This window comes from Gambusia affinis, linkage group LG24, assembly GCF_019740435.1.
Source record: "Gambusia affinis linkage group LG24, SWU_Gaff_1.0, whole genome shotgun sequence".
In the NCBI taxonomy this organism is placed as follows: domain Eukaryota; kingdom Metazoa; phylum Chordata; class Actinopteri; order Cyprinodontiformes; family Poeciliidae; genus Gambusia; species Gambusia affinis.
Genome location: NC_057891.1, coordinates 10,165,485 through 10,186,336, shown reverse-complemented (window position 1 = coordinate 10,186,336; position 20,852 = coordinate 10,165,485). Strand labels below are relative to the sequence as shown.

The 20,852-nt window shown below is 38.7% G+C and overlaps 3 protein-coding genes across 3 annotated transcripts; 1 reads left to right on the top strand and 2 right to left on the bottom strand.

Annotated features, from left to right (window-relative positions):
• Positions 1 to 3,095: 3,095 nt before the first annotated feature.
• Positions 3,096 to 3,828, bottom strand: LOC122827167 (putative claudin-24). Its single transcript, XM_044109791.1, has one exon. The coding sequence runs from the start codon at positions 3,762 to 3,764 to the stop codon at positions 3,096 to 3,098; it is 669 nt and encodes a 222-aa protein (XP_043965726.1). The 5' UTR covers positions 3,765 to 3,828.
• Positions 3,829 to 5,696: 1,868 nt separating this feature from the next.
• LOC122827499 (homeobox protein ANF-1-like) lies at positions 5,697 to 7,443 on the top strand. The gene is made up of 4 exons (XM_044110506.1): positions 5,697 to 5,817; positions 6,741 to 6,886; positions 6,980 to 7,081; positions 7,276 to 7,443. The coding sequence occupies exons 1-4, from the start codon at positions 5,697 to 5,699 to the stop codon at positions 7,441 to 7,443; spliced, it is 537 nt and encodes a 178-aa protein (XP_043966441.1).
• Positions 7,444 to 9,404: 1,961 nt separating this feature from the next.
• On the bottom strand, positions 9,405 to 19,767 carry LOC122827498 (anosmin-1-like). The gene is made up of 14 exons (XM_044110505.1): positions 19,570 to 19,767; positions 17,430 to 17,477; positions 16,466 to 16,531; positions 15,653 to 15,875; positions 14,356 to 14,540; positions 14,111 to 14,240; positions 13,805 to 14,001; positions 13,301 to 13,427; positions 12,920 to 13,027; positions 12,449 to 12,537; positions 11,978 to 12,149; positions 11,308 to 11,534; positions 10,895 to 11,036; positions 9,405 to 10,606 (listed from the first exon to the last, which is right to left on the bottom strand). The coding sequence occupies exons 1-14, from the start codon at positions 19,765 to 19,767 to the stop codon at positions 10,584 to 10,586; spliced, it is 1,935 nt and encodes a 644-aa protein (XP_043966440.1). The 3' UTR covers positions 9,405 to 10,583.
• Between the last annotated feature and the right edge of the window lie 1,085 nt (positions 19,768 to 20,852).

The window sequence follows — 20,852 nt, the reverse complement described above, 5'->3', positions numbered from 1 at the left end:
AACAAGTGACCTTACCTTGTTTTGTGTTCCCATCATAGGGCAAATTCAAGCAAGGGCAAAGATGACTGTCAATATTATGCAGATGATCTATCATCTTTCCACAAGCTTTTTCTCCCCTTTTTTCACAGTCAATGAGGCTCTGTGCCTTATTTGATGGTATGGTTCTCCACAAGTATTTCCTCCATTTCCATTTTCCTAAGGACTCCATCTTTCTGGAGGGCATCAAGGAGCTTCTCGATAGTTTCTTTTAACACGTTGTTCACAAACTCTGGCTGAATCTTGTCAACCTCACTCTCTACAGCAAGGTGAGAAAATAATTAAATATTTTGCTGGTAAAAACTTCAATGTACTCTGCCTGTGTCTATGTGTCCCCCTTACATTATTTATGAACACAACATTCTTTTACTCTTCCGCAGTGCATGTCCTTAAATTCTACCATAGGTAATATTGAACAGGTAATGCCATGACATCATCATCTTGCTAGCTTCTGTTTATAATAAATCTACATAAGTTTCACTTCCTGTATTAAGTAATAAAAAATAATGAACCTCCTGCAGTATATTTTTTGTTGTTGTCAAGTATGTATATATCACCAATTTGCAATACAGAGTCTGATTTGCTTTTGTCTGTAGGAGAGTAACACCTTTTGGCAGGTTGAACACTGATCCATGCTGCTGAGTTTACATCCGCATCACCTTGCTTGTACTTTCCACGTTCATCTGGAAAGTCATTTAGTTGTACAAACTAACAGTCAGTTAACCGTATGCCTTGACAAAATATTTTAAATAATCTGTACATTGTACCAAACCACCACCTCTATGTTCAACTAACTAAACTCTGCTAACAAAGAAACAAGGAAGATCTGATTCACCATTGGCCAGCTTCGACTTTGGAGTTGCAGCTTTGAGTGTCTGAATGGCAGGACCTGCAGATTCCTGCTGTTCCTGCACCAACGAAGTTGTAGGCAGGTGGTTTTAATAAATTAATTGATAAAATAAATGGTTACATTACCAATAATTTGAAGTGTACTTCAAGAATGTCACCTGAGCCACAACAAGGTGAAAATGAAGGAAAAACAACAGGAAGGAAGTCAAGAACAGTTGGAGAGCCAGAAGCTTTGAAAAAAAAATCTGATTATTCTTTAAATTTGTTCAGTAAAGTTTCTGTTATTTTGTTATAACTGTTTCCAAGCAGCTTCTGCTTAATCACATGTGTTAAACCTAGAAGGACTCTGTGAGGTGCTGAAGATCTCAGGCTAATTAGGTAATGTCAGTTCAATTAATTTCATTTGCTTTTGACATGAAAGTCAGAAATTCACAAAGGGACCCTCCTGAAGTCCTAATTCTGAGGGGCAAAAGCAGAGTGTTCTGAGCATCCCTGAGTTCAGTTTTATAAGATGACTTCTATAAATATGAATTGCAATAAAACTTGTAAATATTTGTCTTCTCGATTGAACAAGGTTGAACCAGAAACACCTACTGTTGTAGCCCTAGCTACATGTTCCTTCAGCGTCTTGAACACATAAAACAAAGAAATACAGTCACCTCATATTGCATATTCTTTTGATCAAAATTAATATTTATAAATTTACGCGTCACTATGGATTCCCTTTCTGGAGCCAGGTTCACCATGTGGAGCAGCTTTCCCAACATTCTGCATGAAATTCTTCAAGAATGTCATTAGCACTACACTGCTGTATTTGGAAGCAATTAATTCTTTCATGATTTTTTTTTTTTCAAGAGTTGCTATAATTGTATCATCTACACAAGTTTAAGTGTACTTTTCAATAGAATCAAAAAGTCTGATTTGTCTCCAGCTCCTGATTATTTTTGTTTCTTGTTGCTTGTTTTACAATCTGATTGCTATCCACCAACAGGACACGCTAATTACTCAGTTCCTGTGTCTAAGATTGTCTTCAGGAATGTTTCCTTTTTGAGCTGGAAAAAAACTAACAAAATTCTCTGGAATGCATTATTCCTCTTACGCTAATCCACATTTGTCAAACTCAAGGTCCGCAGATAAATCAGGCCCATCATATCAATTTCTGTGACCACAGAAATAGTACTTCAAGATAATAATTGTGTACTTTAATATGATTTTGTCAGTGAAATCATAGAAACTTTTATTTGCCAAGTTCCAAAAAAAAAAGAAGAAAAGGCCACATTGCAGTTTGCAAATGTTCACAGGAACAAAGATCTTCAGCTTTGGAGACATGCCCTGAAGCTAAAGTGGAACCATTTGGCCATAATGGCCATCATGAAACTCACATGAAGCCTGTAACCCTGGTAATACTATCCCAACTGTCACGTATGGCTGTTTTTCTATGTTTTTTCAGTTTGGAGACATGCAGAAATGGGATAACATCTAAATAATCAGAGAGAAACAGTCTGAAAAAGCACAAAATTTGTTGAGGTAAAATTTTTCTTGAACTCTTAAGTTGAAGATGAGATTACCCTTCCAGAAACATTTCAGGCCAGTTTGTAATCTTTAATCTAGTGACAATTAAATATTTAACTGTGACTTCAGAACATAATATAAATAAAAAAAAACACAAATAAACCTATTATAAGCAAAATTTTTAGTTAGGCTGGAAGGTAAGTAAGAATATATGTAACTGAAGGAACTGGACTCTATAGATGGTGACTTATAGCCCTCTGGTGGCGTAACATTTACATTACACTGTATGTACATGCATGGGTTATAAGTATATCAGTGCGAAGTAGTAATACCTGCTGTTAATCATGCTGATCTATACAGTGATTTTTCACTTCTATGAATTTATTCTTTTCAGTCAAACCTCCCACCACTGATCTGCTGTCACTAATGTTTTCCAAGATCAAAATGAAGCTGAAAGCATCCTTGTGTCTTGATTAAATTGACAACAGTGTTCACAGACAGAGATAGAATGCTGCAGGTTGTTAAATGAAAGGAAACAAGAAATAGCAGCTTTTTGTTTCTTTGGCTCCAACAAACTACAGACATCTTTGTACACATGGAAAGAATCTTGGAAATTTTCCACAAATAACTTGTCAAATCGTCACATCAAGTCAGATTTCCAACAATGTGAAAGCAGATACTTTCTCCTGATTGGTGCTCTAGATGTACTCAGTACTGATTCTGACCGACCGTTGTCTCTGCGACACTGGAACCAGTGGGATGTGGACAGACAGATTCCGGTTCTGCTCCTGCAGATATAAAGAAGAAATCAGCAGCAGTGTTCCCGCCACCAGGTGCAGAACTCCAGCTGTCCAGCCACAGAACAGAGAATCACCGAACTCCCAGCGAGGAACCACATCCGGCACCGACTCATCAAAGAATCGCACCACAGTCAGGTGAGCTATGTAGGAGACAGGAACCAGGACCAGGATTCCAGCTGCCAGACTCAAAGTCCCACCTGCTGTCTTCAGGACCTTCTTGAAGCTTCGGTCGTCCACCTTGCGACAGCAGCTGTTGATCAGGTTCAGGCCCAGGACAGCTAGCACCGAGCCCAGGAGCCCAAAACCCAGAGCAGCACACATCAGAATCCGGGCCAGCTTGATGTCTGGCGGCAGACCCAGCAGGCTGTTGTATGGTTGACATTCCTGCAGGCCCATGTCCTGTATAACGCAGGTCTTCCACAGTCCCACCTCCAAACTTTCAGTGGGGAGCAGGTCTGTGGAGAGTGTCAGCCAGAATGGCATCATAGTTGTGCACAGAGAGCAGAGCCAGCCCCCTGCTGAGAGCAGAGCCCCCAGCAGCTCCACAGTCCCAACACTCCAGTCCATGATGGCCTCAGCTGCCAGGTGTCAGGAAGACATCAGTCCTTGTGGAAAAGGAGGGACAGATGGACACTTTCAGCCCAGAGTGACTGAAAGTGTGAGCTGCTCCCCAAACCAGTCAGCGAGGACACAGTGATTGGTTGAATGCAAACAACAGTGTGGCTGTGAGGTGGCCTGCAGGCAGCAGACAGGATGGTACATCTCTGACTGAAAGGCATTTGAAGTACCCCCCACTCCCTCCAACCGGCTGCAGCGTCACCAGGCACGCCGCTCGTTTTCCACAGTGTCTGTTGGCTCTTTGTTCTCAGAGAAAACAGGAAACAAGGACAAACAACAGGCAGCCTGATGGAGAGTAGACATTCAGGTTCACCAGAGTTTCAATGGTTACAGGAGTTTTAGTTTAGTGGAATCTTTCAGAACATAATGATGGAATCCCATTGCTCTGCAGAAGGGGAAAATTTAGACTTTTTCCCAATTATAGAGTTAACATCAGAAACTGATGGTACAGTAGGTCAAACTGGTTAAGGAAGTACGCTGAAGCGGTGAGGTTGTCTATTCTAGCCCTCCAGCAACATTTGTGTCCTAGTTCAACACAAGTTCACACATCTATCCAGGTGTATTTGTGTTTTATATGAGCCCCACGCAAAAGTTTCAGGATAGTAACTCTTATAACTAGAGCATGTATCACAGTGAGGGTATCAAAAATCTGGGTGAAAACAGAAATAAAAAAAACCCCTCAAATAATCAGTGATAATGTTATTGCTATTGCTATATGGTGTCTCAGTTTGTGGCACTGTTGCATTGCAGCCAGAAAGTTGTAAGTTTGAATCCCAGTCAGTTCAAAATAAATGAAATTTAAAAAAAGTAGACTAGGTAGTACACTAGTGAATTGCTGATTGTTAAAGTAGAAACACAACACTCCTTTAGCAGATATAAATTGAAGTATAATATACCATTTCATTTCCAAAAACGACAAAATGGAACTAAAACGATCAACACCCACCATCATTTGTCATATATGAGAGTCGAAAGACTCACATGGCAAAAAAGCAAACGTATAGAAATAATAAGGAGCAACGACATATCTACTGTTCAACCAATGTACCTGAATAGTGTGTTGCCAGTTATAAATCAAAAGTAGAAAAGGGGAAAATGGCATCATGTGAGGATGAAATGGGAGTACAAATTGACCCAGAGCCCTCCACCTCCCACTGAAGGATATATAAATAAGTGTGTTGTTGGTTTAAAGCTGCTGTAAGCTTTTAGTGGGAGCTAATCCAGTTCTGAAAAGGTTTTTCCTCCCAGCTGCTTCAGACTGCATTCACACTGGTTCGAGCTTCATCTGCATCACAACACATTCAGATCAGGCTAATAGCATTACTGGGTCTCACCGGGTTGTTATTCCTGCCATCATTGTCATTATTATTAGCTTAAACTTTGCCTCAGTCCTATAACGGCAGCTCAAAGCTAAACTCATTTTCTACTTTGGTAATCTAGAAGAAAAGAAATGCACTGTTGCATTGTGTTCATGTCATGGTGATAGTTTTACATAAACATCTCATACGTGAAATACAGAAACACATTAAATCTGACTTGTTAATTTCATTCATATTAATCAAGAAAAGTTGAATGTCAGAGAGAAACTGCCAGCAGCACACGCTGCATTAGCTGAGATTAGCTGATGTTTGGAGCATCAGGGAATCTTATTCAAATGGAAAACCACTTCTCACTTCTAATTGGAGGCCAGTTTAAATCCTTCACTCCTTTAAAAACCAGCACTCAGCTTCATCCTTTCCTGTTAGTTTTCCATGGACCACCAAGGCAGTGTGAAGGATTTCCACAGACACTGAGATCATTAATGGTATATTTCTGACCTTTGGGGACTATTTGTGTGTCAGTGAAATTAAAGAAATGCCTCGGTTCTCCGTAACAAGCATAATGGAATGCACTGTGACTCCCTTGAAGGAAGAACGCCACTCAGCATTTTACATCGATAGGATTCTGGATTTGGATCAGGAAAACCCTGGGAAGAGTCCGAAACTACACCGACCCTGGACAGGTGAGGACTTCTTCTTGAACTCACCCTCAGGACTACAGCACTCTGTTTTCTGTTTGAACAGTCACAACTGTTTGAAAGTTTGATCAAATTGCACGATCATTTCTTTACTTTTGCCCTAACTTTATTATTTAACATGACACACAGTTATGTTGATTTGTTTGATGAGGCTGGTATAGGCATACTGCATCTTAATCTCTTTATTTTATTTTGCCAATTTTTGTAAAAAATTTTTGGTTTACAGATTGACCTGTTAAATAATTAACCCTTATTAAAAGATTTTTTTTTTCTTTTAAACAACTCCACAAACCAGTTTTTTTATTGCAATTTCTTATGAAAGTGAAAGAAAAAATATATATGTACATTTTTAACTGTTAATTGTTCTTTTCAGTCTGAAAGTTAAATAAAATTTTAAAAGTATGTTGACATTTTCAAAACGTTTCCAATTCATCTGCCATTAATCCATTCATCCATCAACTTGCTTACTTTGTTTTGCATTACCAGGTTATAGATCGAAAGTATTATCACTCTAGAAATATCCGCCATAAATTCAGAGGGAAATTTATAACCAAAGAATATTCTTAATATCTGAATGTGGAAAATATGGAATTTCATGTCTACATCTTTACTATCAATCATGTGTAGAAACTCTGTAAAATGTCTGGAAGGTTATGCTTGGAGCTTGGAAGAAGTGTTTTTTAGTGGGATGAGATTGAAATAGAAATAAAACTCTTTATTTGGATAAGAATTTACCACCAAACAGGCAACCTTCCCAAACAAGTTTAAGGTGGTGGCAGCATCATGCTGGGAGGATCCTTTTTTTCCAGCAGGAACAGACAGGCTGATTGAAGTTGAAGGTCATTTTTCATGGATTCATGTCCAGTTATATTTTTTTTATATTCAATTATTTTTTCAACTCTCCTCAGAATTTGAAGCAGAGAGGGGGGACAGAGAGAAAGGTTTCTGCTGCAAGCAAAATATTTCTTATCAAGCTCCGCTGCAGAACCGAACTGGACCCAAACTAAGCTGGTATACTGGACGACGGCCACGCACAGCCTTCAGCAGCAGCCAGGTTTTCTGTCATCCATTTCGCCTGGAACTTAGGATCTGATCCAGCAGCTTTTTTTTTTTTTTTACAAACTTAGCTTTGATTCTGCTCCATCAGGTGAATGCTCTGGAGACGGTGTTCCGAGTCGACTGCTATCCAGGGATCCAGCTGAGGGAGCAGCTGGTGGGGAGGCTGGACCTGGACGAGGACCGAATCCAGGTTCAGACAGTTTCCTCAAAAATTATATCAACTGTTAAAAAGACGAAGGTCTCCAAGTCTGTAGATGCATGGAGACTTAAAAATAGCCAAATAGATGCTTTTAAGCACATGTTGCTACTTAAAGACATACAAGAACTAAACGTGTGAGATAAAAAGTGAGGCTAAAGACGAGTTACAAGATAATTTCTTATCAGATCTGGTTCCAGAACAGACGAGCAAAACTGAGGCGTTCACTCAGAGAGACCCGTCTGCAGCTGGTTCAGACGGCCATGGTGGAGCTGAAAATGAGGCCGGAGACTGGAGACCGCCAAGAGGAGCCGTCACGTCACCTTCCTCCTCACTGTGATGCAGAGGATGAGTGATCAAGTTCTTCACTGTCTGCAGAAGGTGTTCATATTTCCATTAATATTCGTCTGCATAATTTTCTGAAAACCTCTCTGAACACCAGGGGAACGACAGAGTTGCAGAATGTAAATGGCTGTTTTACTCTTCCGTCATCACAATTTACCAGCAATGTGAGCTGGTCTTATTTAAAAGCAGGAATGATTTGAGCTCATGAAAACTTTGATTATGTGAATCCGTTATTTCTCAGTTTGATAACTCAGACCTTCTGAGTAGCTGTGTACTCCACTGAATTAGGAATAAAAATACTTTACATGTTATCTGCGTTTTTAATCACACATTTTCACCGACACCCTCTTTGTTAAAGAATGAGACAAGTGCTTGATGCATGACATTTTCCGTAGTATAAAAAAAATGTATTATCAAAATGAGGCATTATGGAATATTGTTCCCACAGTGAAACAAAAGAGGAGGATCCTGTAAAGCACATGCCAAACTTGAGGCCTGTGGGCCAAATCAAGCCCACTATAGCTTTATATGTGACCCTCTAGATTCTAGACTAAACACTAAGTGTCCTTAATTCTGTTGAAATAATGCAGTTTGTCCATTTACTGCCAAATTATACTAATCAGTCCCTCCAGTTTCTTGAGGATCATCGTGGAAATTCACAAAGAAAAGAAAAAAAATCCCTGGACTTTCTTGCACCAATGCAAAATTGTCAAAACCTTTCACTTGTGTGGCAACACTAGATGGAACTCAGAAGTATTACGCAACTTCAGTTTTGGACCCAAAGAAATAAGTGGCTCAACAACAACACCCTGGGAATATTGCCTTCTTTTTAAGGCACGAAGGTTCAGGTATGCAGGTAGTTATGAGATCTGAGATGGGTCTGCGATTCACAAAGCAATTTATTCAATTCTATTTTGAAATACTTTTAAAAACCCAGCTTCCCATAAAAGCAAAGGAACTAAGAAAGAAAAACCATTGTAGCTGAGGTTGCCGGCAGAAGGGGCAGCTATAGGGAGTACATGTGTCCGATTGAATGTGGCACCTTCTTTTAAATCACGCCCACTTTGCCCAACCGGAACTTCGCACCTGGAAATTATTTGTTTAGAAAAATGTGTATTTCTATATACACATTTGAACTAAACAGCTGCTTCAGCCTTAACTGATGTCAGATTGTAGTCCAGGATCTATTCGGCGAGTAATGAAAAGTTGCATTTATCATCAAAAATAAGCGGAAAAATTGCCAATATTTCCAAATTAGTACCAGAAACTTGAAATCCTGGAAGGACTGAAAAGGAGTTCAACATTATTTAATTTGAAGAACTCATTGATATTTTAACAGTTTGTGAACTGGTTTGATCAATTCATACCGGCCCTTTAAGAACATTCATGATCTTGATTTAGCCCAAAACAAAAATGAATTTGACACCCCGGCTCTATAGAATATAAATCTAAAGGTTCTCCATGAAGTGTTGAGTGAAATACGTTTTGCTGTAAACCCATCCATCCATCTATCCATCTATCCATCTATCCATCTATCCATCCATCCATCCATCCATCCATCCATCCATCCATCCATCCATTCATCCATCCATCCATCCATCCATCCATTTTCTAACACCCTTGTCCATAGAGGGGTCAAGAGGGGTGCTGGTGCCTCTCTCTAGCTAACGTTTCCAGGCGAGAGGCGGAGTCACCCTGGACAGGTCGCCAGTCTGTCGCAGTAACAGAAGAAAAGTCACACGATTACTGTATTTAAACAGTTTTAATTATTTTTTTTTAAACACATGTAAAACAGATTCATATTGGTGCCGAAAATTTACTTCTGATGGAAAAGCGGCATTTTCACACAGGTTATTTGTTTCTAGGAGGCAGAACGGCCACATGTGTTCAAAAGCATTTGAGATATTTGGAAAACAACATGAACAGACTTTTCATGCAGTATCGGAGAGATGCATGATCTACAGATGGCTTTCTGTATTTTACAACAGGGTTTCCTTCAAAAATACAATTCATGAAACCGTACAGCATGCATACACAGACACAGAGACACACACACTGGCTACTGTAGCTAATTTAAGGTTGGACCTTCTTCATTAAAATGTCAGAAACAGAATTTGCTTTGAATTGACATTTTAGCATCAATCAGTTGCTGCAGGTTTGACAGCTCCAATCAGTTCCATCACATCCTAATGGTTTTCTGCGTGGTTACTATGGAGACTGCTGAGTCACTGGTTGAATCCAATATTCACACATTCATGTCTAACTAAGAAACACTACAGAACAGTTACTTCAGAAACAAAAATCTGTTTTATCACCAGTCTGGCATAATCAGCAAACTTTGCTGCTTTTTCACACATTTAAGGTCATTTCATATTTTGTGTTCATCTTCCTGTTTTATGTATTCATTTAATTTCTTCAATTGTCAAAATCCTTTTTGCTATATTTATGCTTTATTAAAAGCAATGATTGTATTTCAACTCTGCATAGCAGTCTGAAGTGTAGATGGTTCATGGATGAATTGTGTTACTTTCCATCTCTGACACCTCTGAAAAATAAATACACATCATCGGCTCCTGAATTATTTATTAAATGTTAGCTCTAAGATCACATTCTGAACACGTTTACAAGTGTATTATCTTGTAATTGCGGTGATTATGGCTTACGGAAGAACAAAACTGCAAAAAATCAACCAGGACACCTCAGTAGCATCACAGGCTGATCTGCTCCACGCTCAGCTGAATCTATGCAGCAATTTGTGCAAAAGAAGATCCAACCAAATATTGAGTGCAATAAATAAATAAATAATGAACGCATTTTTCAGAAGTCTGACATTTCTGTTTAAAACTTTCCAGGTTTTGTGAAAGAATACAAAAATGGTTACATATTTGATTTTCAGACTTTATTCTGTATCTCATTATGTAAATGTAAGGAACTGGCTGGCTGTGGAGTCCAATAAATATGAAGATGATTTTGAGCTGAAGGTTAAACCCCATGAAACTTTAAAATACCGACAACATGCTTGACAGTTGATTCAGCTGGATCCTGAAATCCTCCTTCTTAACTCAGTCAAGTCTTCATTGATGCTAAATTAGGAGGTTGAGGTCATGCAGGCTGGACTCAGTGACTAGTAGTGACTGGATTAGTGTGGCGATCATTCCCGAACCGGAATCCTCACTGAGGAAATTTTCAAAATGAGGGTTGAAACAGCAACTCAGGCTTTTAGTAAGTGTAGTACATACACACATAAGTAAGTTTATGTACTTTAGAAATTATTTTTTGTTGTTACTATCTTTTGTCTGATTTACTTTAGACTGAAACAGGTCTAACATAAAGTCCACTAAATAAACACTGACCAAACTAAATTGTCATAAGCGGAGCGGTGCAGAAAGTTTATAATAAAGAAAGGAAGAACCACATTGAGGAATGTTTCAGTGTATTCAGACGATCAGTGGGAGTTCTCACTTTGCTTTGGGACGCTCTGGGGCCCAGGAGTCTGGAAGGTGCGGCTGGTTGCAGGCCCTTCGCCCTCAGCTGAGATGACCCGAACCTCCAGGCGGTACACACTGGCAGGCTGCAAGCCTGATACAATCAGAACATTACCGTCCTGAAACAGGAAGGCAGGCATCAGTTGGGACAGAAAAATGAACAACTGTTAGACATTTACAAGCAAAAGGATTTATGATGACAAAAGAAAAGATTAGGATTTTATGATAAGAAGTACATATTTGTGAAGCTGAGGGAAATGGTGGTGGTGTAAATTTGAATTCTGTTCTTTTTGCACTGACACCCTTCATGATAGTTTATGGGTATCTCTTCACAAATCACTTAATAAGTTATTAGAGATCATCTTTGTGTAACCAAAGAAGTTTACTGACCGGAGGTAAGATCTGAGACTGAGAGATCAGGCTGTGAGGTAACTTCCTGTTGCTGTGGCGTTTGGGCGAAACAACCTCCATCCATGTTGCCTGGTAACCAAGCAGCGGCTGGTTGGAAAGAGTCATGGCCAAATCCCAGCTAAAGATGGCTGACACATTGTCATGGTGACGTTGAAACGATGCTGTCAGGTTGACAACCTTCATACGGATGAACTCTGCTGGCTCAGCTGGAAGAGCGGATCAAACAGGAAATGTTTGGTGAACATCACTCATAAACTCTGACGTTCAATGGAATTATAGGGCCAGACTAAGATTTTTTTAATTATTATTATGAGAAAAGTCATAATATCATTAGAATAAAGATGGAATATTACCAAAAGTTGGAAATTTACTGGGAAAAAGTTGTGCAGAGCTTGGTTTAATCTAACATGATCAGCTTGTCCATGTGTTGATTTAAAGTCCTGCTGCTGATACTTTGATGCTGATGTGTTATAAGATGAACTATTTCCATATTTGTTACCCAAAATCAAAGCATAATGTCACAAGATGCTCAACATTCCTCATTTCATGTTTAACTTTTCGCTTAAGAGTTAAAATAAATTCTGACTGTACACTGATAAAACACTTTTTTATTTTTTTATTTTTTGCTGTACTAATAGACATATCATACCCGTCTCTCCAGGACAGTGGATGAGTTTGGGGCTCTTAGCCTGGATGCCGGAACAGGAAGGAGTTAAGAAACTGGAGCTTTCTGCTGGAAGACGACTCTTTGAGCTGACTGGCTGCAGAACGACTTTGTACTTACAGGAGAAGAGCAGACCTTGCAGACTGACAAAGTTCTTCTAAATCAGAAAGAGGGCATAAAAGTGCAGTTTTCTCTAATTAAATATTTCTTTCTTTGAGAGGGGAGTTTGCTGGTGAGGAAAATGAAAAACAATTCCTGCTTTTTATTGGAAACAATCCTGTGCCTTCTAAAAAGGGTTGCCATGACATCAAAATGGTAGCGAGTATTGAGTACCTATCTGGATGTGAGTTTGAAATATTCCTTTTATCACAATCCTTGCATAGAGGTAAATATTTCTCACAGCTCTGGATTTCACATTTCTGTTGATGGTGGTGGAGTTTCATATTCAGTACTCACCCTTGTTCTGGTCTTCTCTGTGGGTTTGGTAAGGTTGTGTGTGCAGCTTTCTGGTCCCCAGTGAAGTTTGTAGAATTCAACTGAAGAATCTACAAAAGGAAGAAATCACATTAATATTGTGGTGGAAAAGAAAAACGCTCAAGGAAAGAGAAAGGAAGATATTTTAACCGGAGTGTTGTACAGGCCTCTGGATTACTTCAAGTTTAAAATAAATGTTTGACAATAAAAATATTTTGTGAACCCTATAAGTTATAAATTAGCTATATTTACATGAAGTGATAAAAACAATCTGTCCGCTGAACTATCATCAGGTCCCAGGATGAGGTTTTGGAAACTCATCTTCAGTTTCTGGTCAGAGGTCAGACGTACATATTTTAGGCAATGTCTCAAACACACTGCATCTGTTCCAGTGATTATATGACGTCCAATCATCGTAACAAAAGCTGAAGATAATTCTCAGATCATACTGACCTGAACTGGTCTGCCAGTAAACATGAACACGTAGCTGACCGTCCTGGTAGAACGGAGTCCCAATGTCTAGAAGGACGCCTGTGTGACGTGGTGGAGCAGGACTGACCGCTTCAACAGGAAACATGAGGAATCCATTAAAACGTTTAAAAAACGTGTGTGCAAAGAAAATGTGCACACACAATGTGAAAATGTGTGTGCTTTGTTATGTGGCTTTCAAATATTAAAAATAGTTTTGGAGGTACTAAATACAAAGTGACAAAACTGTCACAGACTTTTTGCCACGTTGGAGCATATTTTAAAAAGATCGGTGATGTGACCAAGGATAAACATTAACACTTAAAACCCTCCAATCTGTTTTGTCATTTTTTTCTGGAGACTTACTCCTCTGTGTGATGAAATGGAGGGCAGCTGGAGGACCTTCGAGCTCTGTTTGTCCCCACTGGGACACACCTTGGACCTCCACACTGTACTTCCTGTTGGATCTCATGCTGCTCAGCTCCACTTGGTTCTTCAGGCACACAGACAAGCAAACTTGTAGAAGTAAGTAAGTAACTTGGCTGGAGCAAAAAGTGTTAATGCATCACACTGTTTGCTTGGAATCCAAATTTGAAATTTTGAAGAATAATCATTCATTCCCATATTTGATATGATTCTTTAACCTTTTCAGGTAATTAGTATTTCACATTTCAGAACACCAGGTGTTACATTTATTTTCCAGTTCTATAAAATATTTTCATTCAGCGAACATAACACTTCATCCAACATAATTACACATTATAAATAAGTAATAAAATAGGCTAGCAATAATTAGAACAAACAAAAAGCAATCTATTTGTGTAAATTGTTGCACATTTACAAATCTTTCAATTATTTCATAGGTCTTACCTCTCTGACTGTCTTCCTCCTCTTGGTCATGGATGAGTGTCCAGCTGCTGTCCAGGTCCAGCTGACCTTGTAGTGGTGGATGGGAACATCCAGGTCTGTCGGAATGTCCCAGACGATCCTCGCTCTCACTAGTCTGCCAGGGCCAAAGTTCATGTCGGCAACCCTCAGCTCAGACGGGGCCGGTGGACTGGAGGGGTCTGAGATTGAACAGGGTTCTTCTTTTCACACAATGATTCGACTTAATGGACTCACTACACACTTTAGCTGGAGTGTAAGATGTCAGGAACAATAGATTTACAGTGGTACCTCTGTTAGAGCGGATGTGTTTGCTTGGAGCGGTGAAACCTCTGGTCCCATGGAGGTTTACAGCCGCCAATCTGAACTGGTACCAGCGACCAGGCCGGCTGTCAGACAGACTCGCCTCCAACTCTGTGGTCTGGAAAACACAATGTAAACTCAAGCTCTTACTAACAGTTCAAACAGATAAAAATCCAAAACCTTAAAATGTAAAGTTGTCGTGGCGCTAGTCCCCACAGATTGTTTGCACTGACTTGAGTCTCATCCTCCCAGGGGGTGGCGGTGTCCTCACTGGGCTGGATGCCAAAGTTCCACCTCCTCTGCAAAACGTAGACCACTGGCTCAGCAGAGATGTTCAAACGGGACGACCAGCTGACGGTCAAGCGCCCAGAGGGAGATTCCTCAAAACTCAGATCCTTCTTTGGTTTCAGAGGAACACCTGGATGAAACATTTACAGCAAATTGTTAATAAAAACAAAAATTTGGGAGTTGTAAAACCACATTTGTAAGAAAAAGAAAGTGCACTGCTTTAAATTCAAGGGTTTTCTGGATCTGGAGATGTTAAACATGATTTGTTTTCTAAAGTGATATTTTAAGGTGTGTCAAAATTCCAGACAGAAACTTCATAGACATCGCCCCACGTAAAAATCCACACAACATTTTTTCTTTTTCATTTATTTCTGACTTGGGTCAAATGTTTGAGTTTCCTTCCTCAAGCTTCTCACAATAATTTGTATGAATTTTGGTCCGTTCCTTCTGACAGAACAGATGGAAGCAGCAGGTTTGGGACTTAGATCAGGACTTTGATATGGCCACTGAAAAATGCTGACTTTTTCAATGCTGCAGCATTGACTCAAGCATGACGAGGGAAGTGCAAAGTCAACCCAACAATGATTCTGGAAATTATGTTGTGAAATTGCCAATGGTAAATTAAGAAATTAGCACCACGAGAAACCCAATTAACATCCTCAACCAGTCTTCCTCTTTTCCATGGAGTTTTAAAATACATCCAGGAGAATGTTTAACTAAAGGTACTGCTTGTCTTTTTACTTGACAAGCTCTTTGACCAACCGAGTCACACAGCGCCTTGTAAATGCTGAAATGGTTATTTCTTTAAATGTCAAAATACATATAAAACAGCTATTTTAAATTCAACATAATATTAACAGCACCAATGGTAAAATTACTTCTAATTTTACTAACAGTGATGAGACACTGCTGGTTTCTGAAGCCAGGATGTTCTAGGTACAAGTCAGGTGTTTCAACTTTCTTAGATACATGTCCGTATCTAGCTACCATCTTTGTGTTATAAACTGCTTTGTCATGTTATTTTCAAGAAAACAGCAGCATTGACTCAAGCCTGATAAGATGTAGATCAATATCAAACCGACAAAGTTTCAGATAATTAAGCCACTTTGTAGCTTGGTATGGAGGAAACTTAAGAAGTCTTGCCTTAACATTTCAGGCATGTGAGATAGTGTGGTCAACATAAACTGAACCACTTTGTCACATTTTTTAAATTTTTATTCATTTATTTGTTTTTAAGAGTACCTTTGAATAGGTCTTTGGGAGGCTGGCAGGTGTGTCCACACCCATTGAAGCAGCACTTCTTCTGCATAGAGCATTCCTTGTCATGGTCACAACTTTCTATGCACGCAGCTGCAAACTCACTGGCTCCCTCTGGTGGTGGACAGCTGCCCTGCTTCGCTGCCAGGACTGAGTGAAGGAAGTGACAGCTGGCCACGCACTCCCACTGCTTCCTCTGAAATACTTGCTGCATAATTAAAGCTTATTAATTGGTTAAAATCATTTTGACAATAACACGTTAAAACAAACTGCAGAATTCGAAATTTTATATTCACTATGAAATTATATGCATGTATCATTTTTGCCACAAATACTAAATAATTCCGTAGCTAAATATTTAGCTTCAAGCTAAATATTTAACTACTGAGTTAATTATTTTTGCTTGAAGTTAAACGTAAGTTTTTTTTATTTGTTTGTATTTCATAGAGTAGTTGCTGCAAAAGAAAAATCCACATAAGGAATGACATTTTTCACAAATGTCAACATCTCAAAGGAGAAAATGTATCCATCCTCTTTTGAAAAACAAAGTTAATTTTCTTGTTCTGAGAATAAGATTTCTTTTAAAAGGGCAGAAGATATTTATCAGAAATAAAATCAAAGGAAATAAAAACTGCAGCTGGTCCATCCTCTCTTCATGTTCTGTTGACGGATTAAACAGAACTCTGGGAAATGTTCAAAGCTTGTTATATTGTTCCTGATCTGTGTTCTTGGTTCAAGGGATTCTCTAACAAACCTATAAGTTCCTCATAGAAAAGATGTATGTTTGTAGCATCTTACCTCACAAAGTTCTCTGCAGTTACTTTTCTTCTTCACCTTCCAGTCATGAATGCATGGCTCCAGGCACTGTGAACATAATGACAATCATATTTTTGTGTTTACCAAAGCTCTTTTCTCTGGATGTTTCTGCAGCGCACAGAGTTAACAGCATGGACACTATGGTGTAATTTCATGCTGTTATGAGAAAGAGTGGGAATGAAACATCACAAGGACATGAGAGTGACTCACCTTAAAGTTGCAGAAGCAATATGAATATTTTTCAATCTTTTTTGCTGAACTTTCTTCAAAATATAAATACTACTCTTATGAATTGTGTTATAAGTTTTAATTGGAGGACCCAGCTCTTGGGGCTGTAATTAGCATTGGAAAAGTTGCTACATGTACAACAGAACATTTTCCTTCAGTTCTATTCTCAGATCCCAATTCCCAATGGAAATTTACATATCAAGTCTGTGATGACACAATATTCTCAGAGTCAACTTTTTGAAACCCTAAAAGGCAAAACTAGAAATACAAAGGAACTAAACTAAAGGCAGCCCGGTAGCCGCTTTGCAACCCTGCCATCTCCAATTTCTCCTCACTGATCTCCCTGCAGCATGTCCACTAAATACAGAATGACATTCCCGCCACTGTCCCATTTTTCAATCTAACATTGTTTTCTGCTTCATTTCCTCCTTATATCAACTCATCACACCGAAATAAGACAAGAGAGAACACTATGATATGATAAAGAAATGTGAGGAACATCCTGAAGATCCCTCTGGTAGCCGAGGCAGCAGAGGTTTTTATGTGTATTCTGCAGAAAGTAAAATGCTGTTAAAGCTATTTTTTATAACCTTAATTTATTCTTTACATTCGTCTTTCACAAGGTAGGTGATGCATTATCAGAACCAGATACAAGTTTTGTAACATCTATGATACGAACTGCAGTAAACATTAAAAATGTAATGTACTTGTTTCCTACCTGTGAGCAGTGTTTGTTACTATGGCACCAACCCAGCGATCCATTACCCTGAGGAGAACAAGATGGAAGATGAAGACAAAAAGTTGGTCTTTGTACACAGTATACAGAAAAATATTATTTCACCTTTTTATCGTCCCAACTCCTAGGAAATGAGAGGAATTACAGTTTATGAATTTAAAATAACAGTTCACTCTGTTACCGGGGGCTATTGTTTCTTTTGTCTAAAAAGAGGCTAAGCACTGATGTTTTTTCTGTCACACTAGTCTGTTCTCAAAGAAGTCCGGTGGAACCTGAGATTGACTGCTGTAGAATAGTAAGTTCAGTTTTTCTACCATGAAACAGATTTAATTAAGGAAGCAATATGATAACAGATGATAATGTAGCATCTGACAATAATGTGATCATTTTGGCCACCTGAAGTGTATAAAAGTGTAACATAAAATTTGCAGGAAATACAAATATTTTTGGACATTTTGGAACTTTTTCTGATCAAAATAGATGCAGAATTGCATGGCCTTCATGTTTGATCATAAAAGGCATGAACTCTGTCTCCTTAATTACGAATTATATGAGCCAGTTTGAGAATCATATGTAGTCAAAATTCTTTGTTTAGAAAATGTAATGTCTTACATTTGTAAACTCTTAATTAAGTGCATGGAGGAATATTTCATTACTGTGAAATGTAGCCTTGTACGTAGATCATTTAGTGAAATGTATTTGAATTCATTAAGAGATCAGTGGTCATGTTACTAACATGTTAGACAGATAAAGTGCACTTGTACTGTTGCTTTGTATATAACTTGTATAATTTTATATGATGTTGGAACAGGTTTCTTTTGAATATAGAGATCAGAGTGCAATCAACATGCAGCATGTCACTGCATTTAGTGGCACGTTGATTTGTCTACACACTGCAAAAAAATAGAAAAAATATGTATATTTTTTTTTACCTAAATACTCACTGAAAGTAACACCTTAAAGTTCTAAAATTACTTAAGCCCCGGATTCCCACAGAACATCCTAAAATTATGGCCTAATAATCCTTGCAGCTTTATATTACAGTTTGAATTGGTTGATTTGCACAATTTAGCCAATAGGCAGCATTGTAGTTACTTACCTCAGCCTCCTGAGCTGCATTTAGATATATAATCATTGAAAAAAAATCCACTAACAGCAGAAATACCTGTGAATACTGAATAAAAAATTGAGCGAGGTCTACTTTACTTTGTCTTTTCAGGACAAAGTGTGAATAATTTCTTTATTTACGGAAAGAACACTGGATCAGAGCTGTTCATTCTCTTCTTTTCTCTCTTCTACAAGCTCCAAATGGTCAAACTGCAACTAAAGTACAACCTATAAAATATAATCCCTGTGACAAATTCATTGGTTGCCTTTTATTGCACATTTTATGATTTTAATATGTTGGTCCAGCTCCTAGGTGGTGCTATGTTGGAACTATTTGGGGGTCAGAGTCAGAGCTCAAATCTAAAGACAAAAATTTGATAAATTCCCATCATTTTAAAACTCAAACATTTAATAAATTAACAAAATGTTAAAAGTTATTGGATCACACACTGTCGGTGCACTAACAGCACCAGAAAGAGAACGCATTAAACACTGGGACAGCATATCAATAAACAAATAGAGCGTAAAGCGACAGAGAGTCGAGTCAAATAATGTCCTGCTGGGCTTCAGGACTGAAGGGAACGGCTCTTCTTCTCTCACTCTGTCAGGACTAACAGAGCCAAGTTTCAGAACAGTATCACTGCGTGCTCCAGTGCAGCTACTCCTGACCTGGCAGCTTTGCATGTTGAGATGGAGGAACAGAACCACTGGATGAAATACCGTCCTAAAATTCAGAGGGTTGAATATGTTTGAGACGACGGACATCATCATGTCAATAAACCCAAGATTTAGAGCTTAATTTGGATGAAATCACTGTTATGTCACTTCTTTTGTTTATTGGTAGAGTCTGAAAGATTGCAGTCATTTTACTTTCAATATGAGCAATTTATTTTCAATTTCAAATTTTAGTCACTTATTTTTTTAAATATTGCCAGAATGATGAGTTTCTACAAAGCCATTAGAATACGCACCTCATAATGAATCTGCTGACTAAAACAAAGTGTCCTGTCCTTACCTGCAGGGAAATAAAAGGTGCAGCCACGCTGTGCAGGGTCAGGCAGCGGGACACACACCTTGCCCTGAAAACACTTTCTGACCCAGAGTCCCCTTCATCAGCATCAGCATACCGTTTTCCAGCACACACACCGCTGCCACAGAGCCCAACAATCCATAGAACCAAGCTCATCCAGGTACCTTTGCTCAGCCTCTGCATCTTCCTTCCTGCTCTGAGGAGAAGTGAGCAGATCTGAGCATCAGAAATTCGAACAGAAAGCTTCCAGCTAAGGGTGGAGCTACAGTGGGGGCACAGTCAGGGCCTGTATGCTGAAGGGCTTTTTGTGATCACAGTGTGGAGAAGTGTGTGCTGCATTTCGAATTACCCGAAGTGAAAATTAAAACACAGATTTTATGGTAAAATGTTTCATTTTTTCAAACCTGACTCGGGCATCGGCAACAGAATTCATCACAGTCCGTTTGATGTATGAGAAGGAAAAATCTGATCAAGTGAAACAGTGAGTATATCAGTAATTTTGAACAAATAATTACAGCTATGATGTTACAAAAGAGAAACAGGAAAAACACAGAAATGCCTCTAGAAAACATGAGGTGTTTTCCTTTATAATATTGCTACATGCATGACTAGCATAAAGGATTGATACGTAGTAAACAACATGATGGATTTGCCTGTTTGCTACAAGCTCATTCTGGAGCAGTGACTAAAAGAACCTATTTTCTATGAAATAAGTTTTATATAAGAATATATTTTCTCTGATGTTTATCTGTGTAGTCACAGCAGCCCTCTGTCTAAACGGAGCAGATTACACAGAAACATGATCTTGTGGCCAACATACCAGCAAACAGCAATCATGGTTCATTTTGTTTTTAGTCCACTTCAATCAAGAAAAAAAGATACAAACAAATGATGACTTTAATTTCAGCAGTAAATAATTGTTTAATTAATCATTATGAAACTGAAAAAAGTGGAACATATACATACAAACACTAAACAGCAGAAAATCATTAAATCAAATCAAATAAACTGATTTAAATGTGTCACCAAAGCAAAGATGGAACAAAACCAGCATTAAAATGTCTGCAGGTTGTTGTGAAGAGGCTCAGTTGCAGAGGTCTGTGCTGCAGCATATTGCATACGCTCCTGGTGTGGTGATGAAGCCCCGACACACGGCCATGTTCATGCACTGACGGAAGGAGCTTTCTAGAATTAAAAACACATTTTTCCAGATTTTATATGTTTTATAAAATATGGCTTTGTCACTCATGAAATAAAGTACAATGTTA